At 57.4% G+C, this 17,127-nt stretch overlaps 2 protein-coding genes across 2 annotated transcripts; both read left to right on the top strand.

Annotated features, from left to right (window-relative positions):
- The first annotated feature begins 19 nt into the window (after positions 1-19).
- TGME49_314885 (hypothetical protein) lies at positions 20-2,349 on the top strand. The gene is made up of 4 exons (XM_018782842.1): positions 20-199; positions 628-653; positions 1,434-1,493; positions 1,951-2,349. The coding sequence occupies exons 1-4, from the start codon at positions 165-167 to the stop codon at positions 2,220-2,222; spliced, it is 393 nt and encodes a 130-aa protein (XP_018635352.1). The 5' UTR covers positions 20-164; the 3' UTR covers positions 2,223-2,349.
- On the top strand, positions 2,272-17,044 carry TGME49_314875 (RIC1 protein). Its single transcript, XM_018782841.1, has 5 exons — positions 2,272-6,145; positions 6,534-9,731; positions 10,322-10,857; positions 11,678-12,036; positions 12,858-17,044. The coding sequence occupies exons 1-5, from the start codon at positions 2,361-2,363 to the stop codon at positions 16,347-16,349; spliced, it is 11,370 nt and encodes a 3,789-aa protein (XP_018635353.1). The 5' UTR covers positions 2,272-2,360; the 3' UTR covers positions 16,350-17,044.
- Positions 17,045-17,127: the final 83 nt, after the last annotated feature.

Genomic DNA, 17,127 nt, shown 5'->3' with positions numbered 1-17,127 from the left:
TTCTCTCTCTCGCTCGTTCCTGTTTCGTCGCTCTTGCTTCCGCCTTCCCAGTCGCTTCTCTTCTCTCGCTCCATCTGCAGCCCAACTCCCGCCGAGGATGGGGAGCATGCAGTCATCGTCTGCGTCTCTGGGCAGCCAGCAGAGTGCCCCCTCTCAGCCTGCGCATGCGTCGGAGCCTCTGCCCTGCTCACTTGAAATGGTGAGACTTTTCTTCTCTCGATTCAAGGCTCGTCTCACCAGTGCTCGCCTTCAGCGCCTTCTGTGGCTTCAGTCTCTCCTCCCTCTTCCTCCTCCCCTCTTCTTCGTTTTTTGGTTGTGTGAGGCTGTGCGCGACCGCTCTGCTTCGTTGTGTCGAGCAGGAGCTTTTGCCGTTACCGGATGGGGCGGAGCATGCAGGAAATCAAAACGCTGAGGAGGAGAAGGAGGACAGCTTCCGAGCGTCACTGAACACTGGCAGAACATCCATTTCTCGCAGGTTTAGCTGTCTCGAGCCATCCAGTGGGGGCTGTGGTGAGTGTGACAACAAAGGCAGATTCTTCTTGGTGTTTTCCGCCACCCGATTCCGGACTCTTTGCTCTGTTCTCGTGCGTCAACGTCCGTACCTTTTTGTTCCGCGTCTGCGTTCAGGACGATTACCTCCAATGCGTTCGATCGTAAGAGACAGACCTTCGCTGAAGGAACTCTGGGGAGGACGAGAGAAGCCTCGACAGTTCGGAGCAGAGAGAGGAAACGCTTCGTTGTATATAGCCAGAGACGGAGAGGCAGAAAGCTGTGTTCCTTCAAGACCCAAATGCAGCGGCGTTCGCGCAGACTCAGGGAGAAGACGCAGAGAGAAGGAACGCTTTACCGCGTACGCGGAGAGACAGGAAGAGCTGTCATTTGCGCGGAAAGAGAGAAAAACTCACATTTACACCCAGTGATGGAGAGAGGGAACGCGCTGCTGTCTCTGGGCACAGAGAGAGAAGGCTTTCGCTGTAGGAGGACAAAACCATCATTTAGACGGAGAGAGGATGGGCGTTTCAACGAAGAAAGGCAGCACAAAAGGAGACACGGATACTTCAGCGGTGGCTTTCAATGTCCTACGATACTACTGGGGGTACTCCGCATCCCTCGGCCGCGTTGTCGGTGCCGGAATCACTGGTGGATCGTTCGCCAGGGAGCGGCTGTCTGGCGGGAGAGACTTGGACAAGAAAAAACGGTGTGGAGAAAGAAAACCGACAAAGCTGAAAGGAGAAGCAGTCGAGAGGCGTGAGGACGCAGGGCCGCGCAGGCCAGGGAGGAAAAAGAGATGTCTCTGGGCAGAAAGACGCAGCTGGCGCCTGTCTCTGTTCCTGCTGTCGATCTTGGGTGTCGCACAGGGCCATCTGAGGCAGAAACAAACATAAAGGACAACTGCGTTTGTGTTTTGCTTTCCTTTTCCTGTTACTACACAGTCATTCGGAGGGCCTCAGTGGAGCAGTGGACGAGTGCGACGCGTTCCGGCAGACTTACAAGTGAGTCTACGATGGCATCTCTCATGTTCTTCTGATCTGCTTCCTCTCACCGTGCTGCCATCACCATACGAGAGCGGTCGGATTCTCTCTCCTCGACCTCTGTGTCTGTGTCTCCTCTTTCTCTTTTCTTCTCGTCTCTTCGTTTCCTTCCAGGATGTTCGTGTCTCCACGCGTCTCCGCAGACTGCCAGAGTTCCGCTGTTCCGGTTCGTCTGCAGCTGTCCAAAGAACAGAACCAACCGTGTGGTGCACTCACCTTCTTTTGTCAAATTGAACAAGAGAAAGCGGCAGGTCCTCCGTCGTCTCACTTTTCTTGCTGGCCCGAGATGAGCACCGGCATCTGCAGGTGCATGCATTCTCTGTCTCGACGGGCGTCTCGAGTTGTCCGGCCTTGGCGACTTTCTGCGCGGAAACAGATCGGTCATCCCTTTCTCTCGCTCCGATTCCTTCTCTCTCAGGCTCTGCATGGCGGAGTACAAGAAGGCGAAGAACAGGAAGTCTTGAGAAGGCGCTCGCAACGGGGGCTTGCCTGTTCTTGACGGCTACACGCGCATTGACTCCGCGTCTCGTGAACGGGATACGTTCTTTCTTCTCTCTTACATCGACGCCTGTGTCGTTCTCCCTGGTTTTATCGGCGTGTGTCTTGTTCTTCTTTCCGATCCTTTGTTTCGAGCCGTCTCAGGCCGGCAGTTCGTACACACTTTCGAGGATCTCCCTCGTTTGTCGCTGACTTGTCTGTCGCTTCTTCACCTCTTGTTTCACCCGTCCGTGGAGGTTCTCCGCATCTTGCTCCTCCGCCGGTTTCTCGATACTCTCCTCGAGTTTCTGCCCTCTTCTTCACCGTCCTGCTTGCCCCACACTGTCGAAGATGATAACCTCTTTCGGTCAGCCGTCGAGTCTCCGTCTCCCGCCTCCTTTTCCAGCTGCGGGAGTGCCGCCTGTCTCTCTCTCGCCTGACGACCGCGAGTCCGCTTCCTCGACTTCCAGCCGTCGGCCTTCGTCCTCTGTTCGCTCGTCTTCTCTTCCGTCTCCCTCGGCGGAGACTGTTTCGCGTCTTCCGTCTGCGTCCTTTTCTCTGTCTCCATGCCGCACGTTGCTCCTCGTTGTTCAGCCGCTTCGACTTCTTCTCTTCAGCAACCTGCAACACCGCGTTCTCCTCGCTTCCTTCCCCAGGCCTCCCCACACCTTCCATCTCGGCAGTCACCTCGCCGCCAGCTGGGAGCTTTGCGACCCTCTCTCTCGCCGGCGGGAGAGCGAGGTGAACCGCCTCGCGGCCGCGTCCGGTGCCCGAACGCCTTTCTATAGAATCTTCGTCACGTGCTATCCACAGGCCACCGTCTGCGTCTACACCGTCGGTTTCCCTGGTCAAGTGAAGGCGAGGAAAAGACGCGAAAGCGAGAGAGAAGAAACCTCGAACTCTGACGCCCATGCTCTCAATGGAGACGTCTCCCGCGACGAGAGTCGCTCGCGGCCTCAGGAGTCCGACGGAGAGAACAAGCGCGAGAACAAACGCGAGAACGGTGGCGAGAACAGGGGCGAGGAAGAACGGAAGAAAAAGGGATTCGGGGAGAGAGAAGCGTGCATGCGTTTGGAGACGAGGTTGAGAAGCCGAGCGTCGAGTCCTTCTCTCTTTCCGCCTTGTCTCTTTGATGCAGATGGGTCGTTCACCTCGGGCCAGAGCGAAGACGAGTCCGAAGACGAGGACGACGCCTTCTTGTTCGCGACAGGCTCCGACGGGCGGGGACTACCGGGGCCTGCGCCTTTAGGAACGAAGCGCGGCTTGAGTGGAGGAGGGACGTTTACCCCAGCGACAGTCGCAGCGGCTTTGTCGACTCCGTCGCTTCTCCTGCAACACAGGCCAGCGTCTCTCCGGTCGCTGGAGCTCCATCTCCACGCCGTCCTCAGTCTCCCTGTCAGAGGCAGTGCCTCTGCGTGCTCGGCTTCTCACCTCGTTGTTGGCTGCTCTCGACAGCCCGCGCTCCTCTTTCTCCCTCTTGATGCCGTCAAGACTGTAAACGCCGTTCTCTACCTGTCGGACTTCCTCCCTCTCTCGCAAACCAGCTCTTCCACGGACACCCGAGGCCATGTACGAGACGATGTAGACAAGCGAGAAGAAACAGAGAGCGAACAAGAAGACGACAAACGGGGAGGGAATGTGAGAACTGCCGAAGGACGGGGATCGGATTGCGAGGCGCGACTCGTGGAGACTGTGGAGCGTTCGGAGAACTCGAAAAGTGACCGATATGTCTCCTGTTTCGCTGGCTCTCCGTCGCTGCGCGCATCTTCACCGTCTGTCTCCTCAGAGGCGTTTGACGCGCGGGCGACTTGCGGACGGTGCCTCTTCTCTCCGATGGGTCACGAAAGCGTACAAGAAGTTATTCGCTGGCAAGAGCAGCATCCCGAGGACGTCGTTCTTCTTCCGGATTTGCCCGACGAGGCCTTGCAGGACGCTCGCGCTGCCCAACAGGCCCACCGCCACTTGGAGGAATTTCTGCGGCGCGTCAGTGAGGACTCTCGGCTGTCGCGAGCCGGCAGCGAGCGCTCTGTGGACTCGGAGGCCGTTAATGGCGGCGAGAGTGACAAGCCAGCAAGGCATGGCGGAGAAGAAGAGGAGGGGCGAGAAAGAAATGGGAGGGAAGTCGCAGAGAAAGAGGCGCTCGCGGAACAATCTCCGTCTCTCGTTCGCACCCTGCGTGCTCTGCTAGGCCATGAAAGGTCGCAACCACCGGCGATGTTTTCTCGTTTGAGGACCAGGGAAGACGCCCGAGACGAGACGTACTCTCCCCAGCCACACACCCAGCCAAAGACGTCTCTCTCCTCGTCTGTTTCGTCTCCACTTTCGTCTTCTCTCTCCTCTTCTCTCTCTTCGATTTCCGCTTCGTTCTTCGAGCCCACACAGGACGATGGACGCCTTCTGGAGTCGTCCGGACCCGCTGGAGGAGAGGCGAATGTTGAAGAGGCGCGACGTTTGCAAGGCGTCGTGACGTCTCTGTCGGAGGGCATTGCTCAGATTGCTTTGGATCTGCGCCTGAGTCTTCTGGGAGTTGTCACTACACAGGGTCGCCTTTTTCTTCTCAGCTGGGATGGACCGCTGCTCTCTGGGCCGAGGCGCGGCCGATCCCCCGAGAGAGAAAACAGTTCGCCCATCGGTCTCTTGGTTCGCGAGAGATACGTCGTTTGTTGCGCCTTCACCTCCGAGAGGAGCCGCCTAGCTGTCGGTCTGTCAACGGGAGAAGTGGAGATTTACTCACTCGATTTTTCGCATGCCTCCACTTGGGGACCGTCTCCTGCCGGTGTCTCCTCACCTCGGCAGTCGCCCCGCGCAGGTCGAGCCCCAGAGGCAGGCCTGGAGGACGGAGACTGCGGGGGCGATGGAGCCCAACGGTCCCGTCGGGAAGTGGAGTGGAGATCGGCCCGCGGAGCCACTCGAGGTCCTAGGTATCCCCTGCGTCTCCTGCGCCGCCTGAGTCTCAGAGACGCGTCGGCTCTAGGTCCTGACGAGCCGGAGGGCGAGATGTCGCTGACCCACAACGAACAAAGAGAAAGGCAAGAAGGCAGAGAGGCGAGGAGGAGAAAAAGAGGTGAGCGTGAGCTTGGAGAACCGAAATCACCGCGTGGATCGACCTCGCCTTCCGCGAGGTCTCCTTCGGCGCCGATGTCTCCACGCTCTTCTCGTTCTTCTTCACCCTCGCTTTCTTGCTCGCCGTATGCACACAGACGTCGCCGTTGGCACAAGCAAGACGAGGCGGAAGGACCGCCTGTGGAAACCGTCGTTTGGTCGGACGATGGTCTCGCACTCGTGGTGAGGTGGGGCTCCCAAGGCAGCGGGGCAAAAGAGACAGGCCTGTCTCCGTCTCGAGTTCCATCCCCAGTTGCGGTCTTCTCCTACACAGGCCGCCTTCTGTTTTGTCCGTTTCCGCCTCGCGAAGAGCTCTGCATGCGTGCGGGAGGCGAGGCTCTTCCCCGAGAGACGCAGCCTTCGTCCGCTTCGTCTGAAGGCGACTGCCGGGCTGGGAGGAGACACCTCAACCTGGCAGGGGACGGGATTTGCTTCTCTCCGCGTCCAGAGAGCCGCGAGAGACTCAGCATCGAGAGTCTCTCTTCTCGAGACTCAACGGGGACTGTGTCGAGAACTCTGGGAGGCCGAGTCGCCTTGCAGCTGCGCAAACAAATGCCGCCGATTCCACCGGCGACGAGACCCCCCACATGCGCTTGGACCGGGCTGGGGCTGGGCCTGATGGTCGTCCAGGACGCCCGGAGACACCTGGGAGAAGCGGGGCGAGTGGAGAGGCCGTACAGGCGCAGAGCGAGCTTCGACTCGGCCTTGCTGTCTCCCTCGGTCTCGGGGAATCGCGGAGACAGTTCAAGCGAGGACGCTGACGATGCAGCGAGAGCAGGAGACAGGAGACAGAGTCAGCGCTCGACGCTGGAGGCGGGAGAGGCGGGAGATTTGGTGCAACGCCAGCGTGATGGTCGACGCCCTTTGAGAAAGAGAAGCGAAAGCGAAGACGGACGCAGAAGGGAAGTGACTGCAGCAGCGCATGCAGTATCGAGTATTTTCGAGTTCCCTGTCTTCCGGAGCGCTTGGCTAGGTGTGGCGACGAACACCGTGGACACTGCAGGCAGTCGCGCAGCCAGCGACACCGGCGACAGGTAAGCTCGAGCAAGAAAGAGAAAATCTTCTTGTGTTTCCACGGTTGTCCCCCCCCACAGGCGAAACAAGCGTCTGTGACCTCGAGGGGAGAACGAAGAGCAAACGAAGCCAAGCAACTCAGCACAGCTGTCAGGCCTCTTGAGAGAATCTCCGAATCGACCACAGTCCTCATTCCACTATATGGATGTGTGTGTGTTTTTGGGTATGTACGTATACCTGTGTCTGCATGCCAATCCATATATATATATATATATATTTATAGATTGTTCTGAGTTTTGTGTGTTTCTTTTGTGTAATTTGGGAGCTATGCGTCCTTGATTGAAGGATCCCAAGCACCCACACTACCATGACTAACAGTTTTTCAGTCCCTGTGTTTTTTGTTTGCAGAATCTTGATTGGTGCTTCGTGTCTCTTGGTGTGGGCGTCGGCGCCGCACGTACCTTCTTCGCTTTCGTGGTCGCGGATTCCTCTACCGCCGCCAGCGTATCTGTCTCCGAACTGGCCCATTCGCCAGGCGTCTTTGTCTCCGAACGGAGACACCTTGCTGGTCTGCGGCCGTCGCGGCTTCGCAGTTTTTTCGCTCTCCCAGAGGAAGTGGCGACTCGTGGGGGACGAGCAGCAGGAGCGGCAACTCCCCACCAGCCTCCTGCCCCTGGGCTGGTACGACTCCTCGATTTTCTTCATCTCCATTCGAACGTTCGACCCCGATGCTTCGCCTGCAGACTCGGCCCTCGCGGCCCTCGCGCCTCTCCCCGTCAACAGTCTCTCTGCGTCTTCTGGACTCCTGCGGAGCCTGTTTCCGAGCCAACAGGCTCGCGCGGCGCAGGCGCCTCCCCAGGACTCGAACGCGACTTGGCTGATCGACGAGCGCAGCCTGGCGGATCTCGACGGCAGGCGCTCCTTCCCCTCGGTCTCCTCCCCTGGGTCAGGAGTCCCTGCAGTTGCGCCGTTGCCTGTCTGGCGAGGCCCTCGAGGAACTGCGCATGCAGCGGAAGTGACTCTCGAGCGTCGCGTGTCAACCACTCCAATAGCTGTCTCGCGACAGCTTCCTGGCCTCGCGTTGCAGGAGCGGGAGAGTTGGGAGAGAGTTTTAGAGAGAGTGGAGGCTCTGGAGCTGCAGGAGGAAGCTGCAGCGTACGGCGGCGAGGCGCGTGAGGCGGCGACGGGCGACAGTCACAAGGCGATGTTTTCCGCTGCCGACAGTGGTGTGGGAGAGAAAAAACAAGAGTCTGAAGATCGACGGCCTGTCTCCCTCATGGGAAGACGCGTCCCGAGGACAGGGTATGCGCTGTTGTTTTTCGACGCCCGAGGTCGCCTGGCTCTGGAGAATTGCATCGCAGCTGTTCGGTCGCTTCCTGCGAGGCCTCTGCGCACGGCGGTCTTGTCGGATCGACAGAAATTAGGTCTGCATGTCCGTGGGCCGGGACTGCATGCAGCAGGTCCGAGGCCGTCGACTGGAGGCGGTGGACGCGAGCAAGAGACAGGGATCCGAAGACAGTGCTGTCGTTGCAGAAGTTTGAGCCAGCGAGACGGAGCGGCAGCGAGAACAAACGACGCAGGAGAGACAGGCGACACCGAAAATGCGAGGGGATCCTGTCACGGAGTGCATCCAGGGTCGGTTCATGAGACAAAAAAGATGAGAGTTCGCACATGTTTCTTGTGTCGAAACCTCTCAAATCGCGATCCAGATTCGAGTTCGACTGCGCTTTCTGCCTTCCAGCCGTGGACTGGAAATCCCGTGCTTGCAGTCTACGACGCTCTGCATTTGATCACCAGCTATCAGTTGCATGCAGTCTCTGGGAGTGGCGCCTCGTCCGTCTCGCCTGACCCTCCGTCGTACTCTTCACTTCACCGAACTGTCTCTCAGCCTCAGGCCTCGTCTGTCTCTCGACCGGCGTCCGTCTCGTCCTGGTTGCCAGCCGCGTCTCTGGCCGACTCCCGTCCAGCATGCAGTCTCCACTCTCCTCGAGGCGCCCCTTCGCTGCTTGTCGGCTCTGCCTTCTCGGCTTCTCTCCCCGTCTGTGCGTTCGACGTCGTTGCTCTTTGGCAAGTCGATGTCTCTGCCTGTTGGGTCGACCATCCGCTCCAAATTCGCTTCGCCTCGCCTTCTCTCCTCGTTGTGCACCACGCTGCCGGAGACGTCACAGCTCTCCGACTCTTTCCGCGAGACGCCTGCGAGGCGCTGGCGCGCAGAGCGAAGCGAGGTCCTTTCAAGGAAGAAGGCAGGAATCCCCAACAGGCCTCAAACGAAAACACAGGACCTGCTGCCCAGAGGGCGACCGAGAAGGAGGCACCGGTTGACGGTCGGCGCAACGGCCTGGACGTCGGAGAATCACGGGCCATCCAGAAGACAAGCGGACCTGCGACAGACAAAGAAATCAATGTTTTTCCTCAACGAAGCTCCTCACCAACAGCCTCGTCTTCGCCGTCTTCTTCGCTGTACCTGATTCCTCAGTACGTCGCCATGCAGAGCGAGACCCTCGCATGCGGAGTCACCTCCCTCTGGATGGATTCGCCGGCGCAGCTCACTGTGTTTACACCGCTGCATGCACCACCTGGTTTCTGTCTCCCTGGGCTACGCACGCTCATCAGAGAAGCCACAAACGAAGGCGAGATGCGGACGCGACGAGATGGAGAAAAAGACCGGCGGTGTCTCTGTGTCTCTTGTTCGTGGCGGTTGAGGGACAGGAGGGATTGGGGGTGCATCGCGAGAACAGATCCGAGTGAGGATGGACGGCGAGTCCGAGACCGATCTGCAAAGAGCGAAGTGGAAGCAGTTTCTCGACTCGAGGCTGCGCCTGTAAAAGACGCAGACAGAGAAGAACAAACGGCAACTCTTTCTGTCCCGACGAACAAAGACGAAAAAACGCAGAACGCTCATGCGGCAGCCGTCCTGGTCGATGCATGCAGAGACGCGGTGGGGTTCTCTTTTCGCGGTTCCCGAGAAACAGGAAAAGCACCGTCAAATGGACATCGCCCTCCTGTCTCAGGAGACGACGCTGAGGATGCTCGCGTGGTACAGAGTTCCCTGGCTGCTTCTCTCCCTCGTTCTTCCTTGTCGCCTCTCCCCCGCACAGCGTCTGTTCCCCAGTTTCCTTCCTCGATTCTGCCTCAGCCTCTGAATCGATTCACCTGTACGTACACTCCCCAGCATCTGCCGCAGTTCACCCACACGCGCCCGCACAACCATCTTCCGAGTTCCTTTCCGTCTCTGGCCACTGCGAAGGAGAAAAAGAAGAAGGAAAAGGGAAACAGGAGGAAGGAAGGTGAGAGCGAGGCCTGTGTTCCGAGCGACAGACGAGGCAGGTTTTTTGAGGAACGCGGCGACGATCCGAAGACGGTGGAAGACGAAGAAAGTCAAACTGTGTCTCCTGGCGAACAGGCGGACAGTCGCCGGAACTCTCTGGCTTCAGCTGAGACGCCCAGGAAGACTTCTGAAAAAGTAGCAGAGGCCGCGAGTTCGGGTGCCTGGACGGAAGGCAGCCTGCAAGGCGTCTCTGGAGATCGAGAAGAAACAGGACCAGACGACTCAGCAGATTCTTTCCTCGTCTTCAGCCAGCGACGTCGACGAATAAAAACACAGAGGTATTTTTCAATTGAAAGGAGACAAGACGCGTCTTCTTTGCGAAATATGACATTTCTGTCTCCTTTGTCTTTGTCAGTCGAATCGCAGGTCACTTCTTCTCTCGCTCTGTGTTCGTTGCACTCGCCGCTCGTCGCTCTTCCTCGCTGCCTTAGCCGCACGAGAGTCGCGGCTTCTTTCCCCGTGCAGTTGAGTCTCGTTCTCAGTCCCAACTAGGTTTTTCCTCTGGAGTTTGCTCTCTTTTCCACGGGTGCCCACCTGCTCGTTCTCCGCAGTTTTCCTCTCGCGTTCCATCCTAACCGTGCATGTGTGGCGAGAACTCCATTCCTTCTTCGCTTGTTTGTAGATCACGCTTCACAGTTTTTCTCCAAGTGAGGACCTCAACTCCTTTTCGAGCGTCTGTGTGTGGTTGGGTTTCAAGTGCGTCGTCTTGTCTCGTCACTTTTTAAACGGAATATGCTTTGCAAGTCGAGATCGAGATGGTCCGGCAACTCCACCTGAACCAACACTGCGTACTTCTCACCTGTTGTATGCCTACCTTTCGCGTTTACCTTCACCAAAGGCTTCTCCGCCTCCCTCCCTTTTTTCGCAGATGTGGAGACCTGTTCGTGGCGAGGCCTCTTAACAGCGCAACGGCTTTTGGGGACGCTGTCTGTTCTCCCTTCGCGCCTCTTCCGTCTCACCCGCCTCTCCTCTCCTTGTGCCAAAGAAAGGCAGTGTCTCCTTCTGCCTCTCTCGCGTCGGTCGCGGATCCCCTGAGGAGTTCTTCCTCGCCGTCGAACTCCCGTCTCCCTTCGCCTTCTTCTGGGCGCTCGCGCGCGCCTGAGACAGAGAGGCCGCACTGGGCGGGGACAGTTGACCCTGTGGGGAGAGACGGCGCGACAGAGGAGCGCAGACGCGGAGCAGCGGTGGCGCAGGAGAACCGCGGTGTTCCGCAGCTGGACGACAGGGAGCAGGCAGAGAGCGACGCTGCGGAAGAAGCTGAGGGAGAGCAGAGATGGACGCTCAGCCAGGCGACGTGGAGCCACCAAAAAACGCAGGGGCAGTGTACATGCATGCAAAGGAGCTTTCAGAGACGAGAGTTGGAGACGCAAAGGCGCTGGCGAAAACGTTCAAACCACGCAACAGGTCGGCCTTCATGACCATCGTGTTAACTGCATCACTCTCCGCAAATGTACAACGTTGCCTCTTGGACAATCCAGTCGCTTCCGCGTTCGTCCTTTGCTTCCTAATCGGAGGCTGTACGGAATACGCCGGGCGCATCGGTACTGGTGTGTGACACCGGTTCAAGAGCGGGATGACCCGTCTCTTTCTTTCCTCGCTTTCGCTGGGTTTCTGGAGTCACCGCGAGTGGATTCGGGACGCAGCGTGCCTCCTGGATTGGTGCAGAGTTTTTTTTCTCTACTCCACTGTTTCTGTCGTCGTGTTTCGTGACAGCTAAAGGGAAAACGAACGTTTTGCGTCAAAGGGTCTTTCATGTTTCAATTGGTTGCTGTAAAGGTCTTTTCCAGTCGACAGTGGGTCACGGGGCGAAACAGAAGGAAACCTCAGCTGGCTTCACAGCGACAAAGAAACACAGCGGATCCACAGGGCTACGCGAGCGCGCTCTGGAGATGCGCTGCCGACCAAAACGCAAGTGGCGAACGTCACGACGATCGTGCTAAGACCTGACAATGAAACCTGTGCAGATAGAGACGTAGATATGTTCAAACATTCTTATATAAAAACATAGATATACATATGTATACATACATATGTATACATATATATATATATATGTATGTATATATGTACATGTCTGTTCGTTCTTTGAGACACAGACACAATTGTGTTTACGTACATGGATAGATAAGTGGGTGTTCGACAAACGTCTTGTGGGGAACAGCGAAGCAAGCAGATGTTTCTTTCTTTGGACTCCGTTCTTCCTTTGGAATGTTCTTTTCCTCAGGCGCGTCCTGGACACGATTTTCTGATCTCGCGTGCTGTACAGTAGGGGGCATCTATATCTGGATGCAGGCCACAGAGGGCCTCTCTCTCGCTGTTCTGTCGTTTCACTTCCACTGTTCTTCCTCTGACGACGAGCTCGAGGCTCAAGAGTCGGCTTCCAGATCGGCGACGCCAGCGTGCTCTGCAAAGGGGGAAGACTGTGAAACCCAATGGAAGGGTGCAAAGGCGAGGAAACGAACAAAGCCGGCTGTCATGTCGTCCTCTCTGTCTTCTCTCCTCGACGTCGAAGGTCGCTGCGCCCTCCTTCTTCCCATAGAACAAAAGCCACAGCCTCTCCTCATTGCAGGCGTCCTCGCCCCAGTAAGCGTCTATCTTTTCGCTTTCTTGTCTGCGCGTTTTTCTTCGCAGCGTCGTCGCTTCATCGTCTTCCATTTCCTTTCGTATATCTCTTGTCTTCTCTGGAAGTGTGTCGGCGAGTCTTCTCCCCCTGCCTCGCTTTTCCCTTTTGGTCCCTCTGAGGTCGGCCTCTGAGGCGGCAAGCCCGGCCGGACCGGCTTCGCAGAGACTCGGCAGCTGGGCGGCAGTGGGGAAGATGGAACATGTTAAATTTGAAAATCAGGGGAACCGGCTGCGTTTGGAGGAGGGTGGCGGAGGGGGGGAGTGGCGAGCGCCAGCGCAGGCTGTCGAGGGATTCAGAGCGTTCGGTGCTCACAGAGGGCGCAACGTAGACGTACAGATACTCTGAGTATCGCAGGAACGGCGACGAAAGCCTCACCAGACGCCATGCACAAAGAGAGCAGCTTCGGCTGAGACAGGCAGTTGGTGTTTCTGTGAGGACAAACGTTGTTCATTTCCTCAAGGACGGTCTTTAAATGCCACCATATCAAATGCTTTTGGCGTCTGGAGTCTTGCTTTAGGCGTCTGGAGTCTTGCTTTAGGCGTCTGAAGTCTTGCTTTAGGCGTCTGAAGTCTTGCTTTAGGCGTCTGAAGTCTTGCTTCAGACTATGCATATGATTGGCTACCAATACAGGCTGAGGCGTCGTCAGCCTAGTCCGGAGATCTGAGACCCGCGTGCGTATGTAGAATCGCCTTGTTCTCAAGAGTGTCTCTGGAACTTGTCTTTCTCTGGCAATGCAGTTCTTGTTATTTTCGCGCTCGTGGTTTGCTTTTCATTTTCTCAGCTGGGAGTTGTGGTGGCGTGCTCCCCGTCGCCCGTATCTCTTCTGAGCTCGAGTTTTGCGGGGCCTTCTGTCTCAGTGGAGACGTCAGCAGCAGGCGAGACTCGAATTTCAGCGCCGTCACTCGATCTTCGTCTCCAACTCCAACCGACGCTGCACCCTCTTCTCACCCGTCTTTTGTCAGTCGCTGCGGAGTCTTCTCTCTCTCACCAAAATCGCGAATCACCTCTCCAGCAAGCTTCGCCTCCCTCCGTCTCTGCTGCTCCTTCTTCTCCCGGTTGCCCTCTCTCTTCTTCTCCTTGTTCTCTCTCTCCTTCCCCGTCTTGTTCTCTTCCTTCTTTTCTAATGCAGCAGGCGTGTGCACCTGCGCCAGCCTTCTTCGCCTGCAGTGGGGGCACTGCGGCGTACGAAGCCGCTGCTGCACTGTTGTTCCAAATTCGAGCGTCTCCCTTCTTCTCGCACCTCGTCGAACTCGCTCTCTACGAACTCGTGGACGCATATCTCCCCGTTTTTTCTCGCGAGTTGAGAGCCTGGACGCACGCCGAACGACTCAGGGGGCCCCCAGGAGCCTCCAACTCTAACGGCCCAGAAGGCCTCGAAGAAGCGGTTTCCTGTGCTGCGTCGCGCGATCACGGTGTCCTCTCTCGCTTGCAGACGCGCAAGCATGAGCAGCCTTGTAGAGACGCAGCAGACAACCGGATGCAGGTTTCCACTGGGTTGCCGACGGCGGTGAGACTCGACTCCGCGCCTTTGCCTCGAACGGCAGAAGCTGGCGACGAAGCAGAGAGCGACAAATGGAAGCTTGTGCACGCTTCTGCTCGCAGTCCAGAGTCGCCTTGGGAGTGTGCAAAGAGGCGAGACAAGAAACGGCCCGTTCTCCGCGTCGGGGGAGCCAGACCGGAGGCGTACGTCCTGAGCTTGCCGCAGACGCAGACAGACGCGTTTCCGTCGAGCGCGCGAAAGGAAGGAGACAGAGCAAGACAAAGAAAAGAAGAGACTGTGTCGCTTTCCGGAGAGAGAAATCCAGGTGTGGATGGAGCGACAGCATCTCACACGAAGCCGGGGGAAAGCAGAAAAGGAGACATGCGCTGTACCTCGGGACAGAGGTCACCAAGGGGCTCTCCGGGCGCGAACGCGAGAGTTTCGTCTGAGAACCGCGGCAAGGAAACGAGTCTTGAGGAGACAGAAGCAGTCGCGTCTCACAGGACGCTCGACGCATTGAACGCCCATCAAAGAGTGACAAACGAGGCGAGCTGGAAACGAGGGACAAGCGAGGAGAGACGGGCGCAGGTTTTCTTGTCTCTTGATGAACTGTTGATCTCTGTGGATAGCGAGTTTGTGTCTTCGTTTTCGTCTACGCCTCTGTCGGGGCTCGAGCTTGTGGCGCATACGCCTCATCCGGCCTCAGACACCAGCGGCTGTTCGTATGCCAGTTCGCGGACGAGATACGTCGCTGCTCAGAAAGAGCTGACTTCCTTGCCGGGAGGTCAAGCTCTCTTCCTTTTTCTGCAGCTCCTTACGCGACAGCATCCGTCGCTTCTAGCCAAGGTTGTGGCATCTTGCGTGAGGAAGACAGATCCTACGCGCGCCCCTCTGATTTTGTTTCCTCTTCTCGGGCGCCCCCCCCAGAGCTTCTTCGATGACGCGTTGAGGAGTCACCTGCTTCACACGGCTTCCCTTTATCTGCTTCTGCTGCAGAACGTCGAAGGCTGCCTCGCCGTGAGGACGAAGCGCGGCCTCCCTCTGCTCCAAGCCGCCCTTCGCCTTGGGGTCTTGGGCCTCGCGAGGAAACTCGTGCGTTTCCTCCTCGCGGTCGTCGCGCCCAACGCGACAGAGAGAAGCGAGCGAGGGTCAAGCAGCGAGTGCCTCGCTGGGTTGACGGGACGTGCGAGAAAAATGTGTGGCGCAGCCGAGCTGGAGACAGAGGCCTTCGACGACAGAGAGCTCGAGGGACAGGGAACTGCATGCGATGCAGAGGAAGCTGAGATGCCTTGGAGCGGCCGTGACGGAGCCCCGAAGCTCTGGGCGCCTCCGAGGCACTGGCCCGGAGACAGGAGGCCGAGAGCGGAGACACACGTGAAGCGAGAAGACGAGACAGCAGGCGCCGCCGACCGGAGGGGTCTTGTCAAGTGTGGGGAAAGAGACGCAAATCGAGGGAGACTTCCCGCGCGCGGGCGTTCTGGAAGCGACAGGAGGAAAGAGGCACATGTCGGTTGCGCGGAAAACGAAGTCAACGAAGAAAAACAGGAAGTGATCCGCATCTACCGAGAGGTTGTTGACAGTGTCGGCGATTCTCTGTGGGGCGCCCTCGCCCACCTTCAGTGGCTTCGCCTCTTCCAGTTGACTTCTGCATTCGCGCTCGACCTCCCTGCTTGGCTTGTGCGCCTGCGGCCGCAGCTCTGTCGTCTCTTTTCTCTCGAGGGTCCTCCTCTGGGCTCCTCCTTCAGTCATTCGAGCTCCTCTGTGGTTTCGTCGTCCAAGCACCCTTCTCCACCCCCGTCTCCTTTTTCTTCTGCTTCGTCTGCGGAGCTGGCTCGGGACTCGAAGCTGCAAGCGGTGCCCTTCGAGGCTGTCGTGCTCTCGCTGTCTCTACAGCTCGGCCTCCCTGGACCGCCGTTTTCTGTGTTTTCTCAGTCCCAGTGGGAGGCGCTTTTCTCCCAGGTTTCTGCTGCGGCGTCCGACACACCCACTCTCACCACACCCTGTCTGTCTTCTCAGGTGGACTCCAGCCTCGAACCGAGTAGGCTCGAGTCCCTGTGTTCGTCTGTCGACCCGCACAGTCCTCCATGGTTGAGTCGCTCGCCTCCTGCCCATTCGGCTGTCTCCGGTGTCTCTTCTGATCGAAGTGACCATGCGGCAAGTGTGGAAGAGAGTGGCGGGGAAGTCCGAAGCGGCGTTCGTCGTTACGTGACTCCTCTTTCGCCTCCGAGTTTCCGGGAGTTTTGGATGCGAGACGACATGATTCTTCCGGAATCTTCTGCGTCCAGCCAGTCGCCGACAGAACGAAGAACAGGACCCCTCAGTTCGACGCCTTCGAGCATGCAGTTTGACAAAGCAGCTTCGCCTTCCTCACCGTGGCTTCTGCCGAGTCGCTTGGCCCCGCCGGCCTTCGTTGCCGGGAGCGATGGCGAAGTCGCCCTGAGCGACGCAGTGGAGAATTTGTGTCAATTCTTTCTTCGCGTCTTCATTTCAGCTGATTTGCCGGTTCTTGCGCTGGCTCTTCTGGCTGCGGCCAGGGACGAAGCGGGGGTCAAGAGGATCTTTGCTCTTGCTCCGTCGCTGCGGTGTCGTGTACAGATGGAGAAAGAACGTCGAGGTCGAAGCGGAGAGGCAAAGCAGCGAGAAGAAAGTGAACGTCGTGCTTTGGAGGGATTGGGAGAAAGCGACGAAGAGAACAACAGCAAACGCGAGAGGCGAAAGGACGAAGGCGGCTGGACGGGGATGTCCCGCGCTTTGCTGGAGTGGTTGACTTCTCTGGCGCAAAATGCTCGGTGAAGGTGTGGAAAGAGGAAGAGACAGTGGGAGAGAATAGTTGAGAAAAAATGAGAAATTCAGTCTCACAGGAAGCAACAGAGAGTACAACGGAGGGAGCAGGCGAAGAGGCAAGGCGAGCGCAACGAGGAAGAAGGGGACGAAACGAGGAAGAAGGGGAAAGCAAAGAAGACTCGGTCTGGTCCGGGGCGGAAAGAACTGGCACTAAATCCGAGACAGACCACAGGGCGAAGAACAGAGCGTTCTTCCTTCTGACCCATGGCGAATCTTTATTTTCTCTTGTTTCCTCTTCTCCATTTCTCGATTGTGTTTACTTCTGCGAATGCAATTGAGAGCCTCTCTGTCGCTTTTGCGTGTGAGATTTCTCCAAGTGACTCTCTTCGAAAACTGGTGGCTTGTGGTAAGACTCTGGGGCTGCGGTTTCAGGCGGCTGCCCTTTCCAAACGGCCAAGTGGGTGTACACCCTAAACCGCCAAAGTCGGGGAATGCGTTCGTGTGTGGATGCTTTTCCCTTGCCCAGTGAAGAAATGCCGAATCTTCATCCCGGTTCTGAACGGAGTAGGTGTAAATTCAACCAACTGCTTAAGCTGCCAAGCAGAGACGAGACAGAGAGCCGTGAACAACAAACGCCAGCAGTGATCGAGCCGCGAAGCGCGGTGGCGGAAAGAGAGAGAGAAAGGAAGCAAGTGCTAAAGACCAGTCATGGATGAGATCAAAGAAAAAGGGAGAGACGTACTCAAAAAGAAGCAAGGTCACAGAGAAAAGGTAAGACAGAAGAACA

Source organism: Toxoplasma gondii, chromosome XI, assembly GCF_000006565.2.
Source record: "Toxoplasma gondii ME49 chromosome XI, whole genome shotgun sequence".
In the NCBI taxonomy this organism is placed as follows: Eukaryota; Apicomplexa; class Conoidasida; order Eucoccidiorida; family Sarcocystidae; genus Toxoplasma; species Toxoplasma gondii.
Note: the sequence above shows the minus strand (reverse complement) of the source record. Positions and strands in the feature narration are given on the sequence as shown.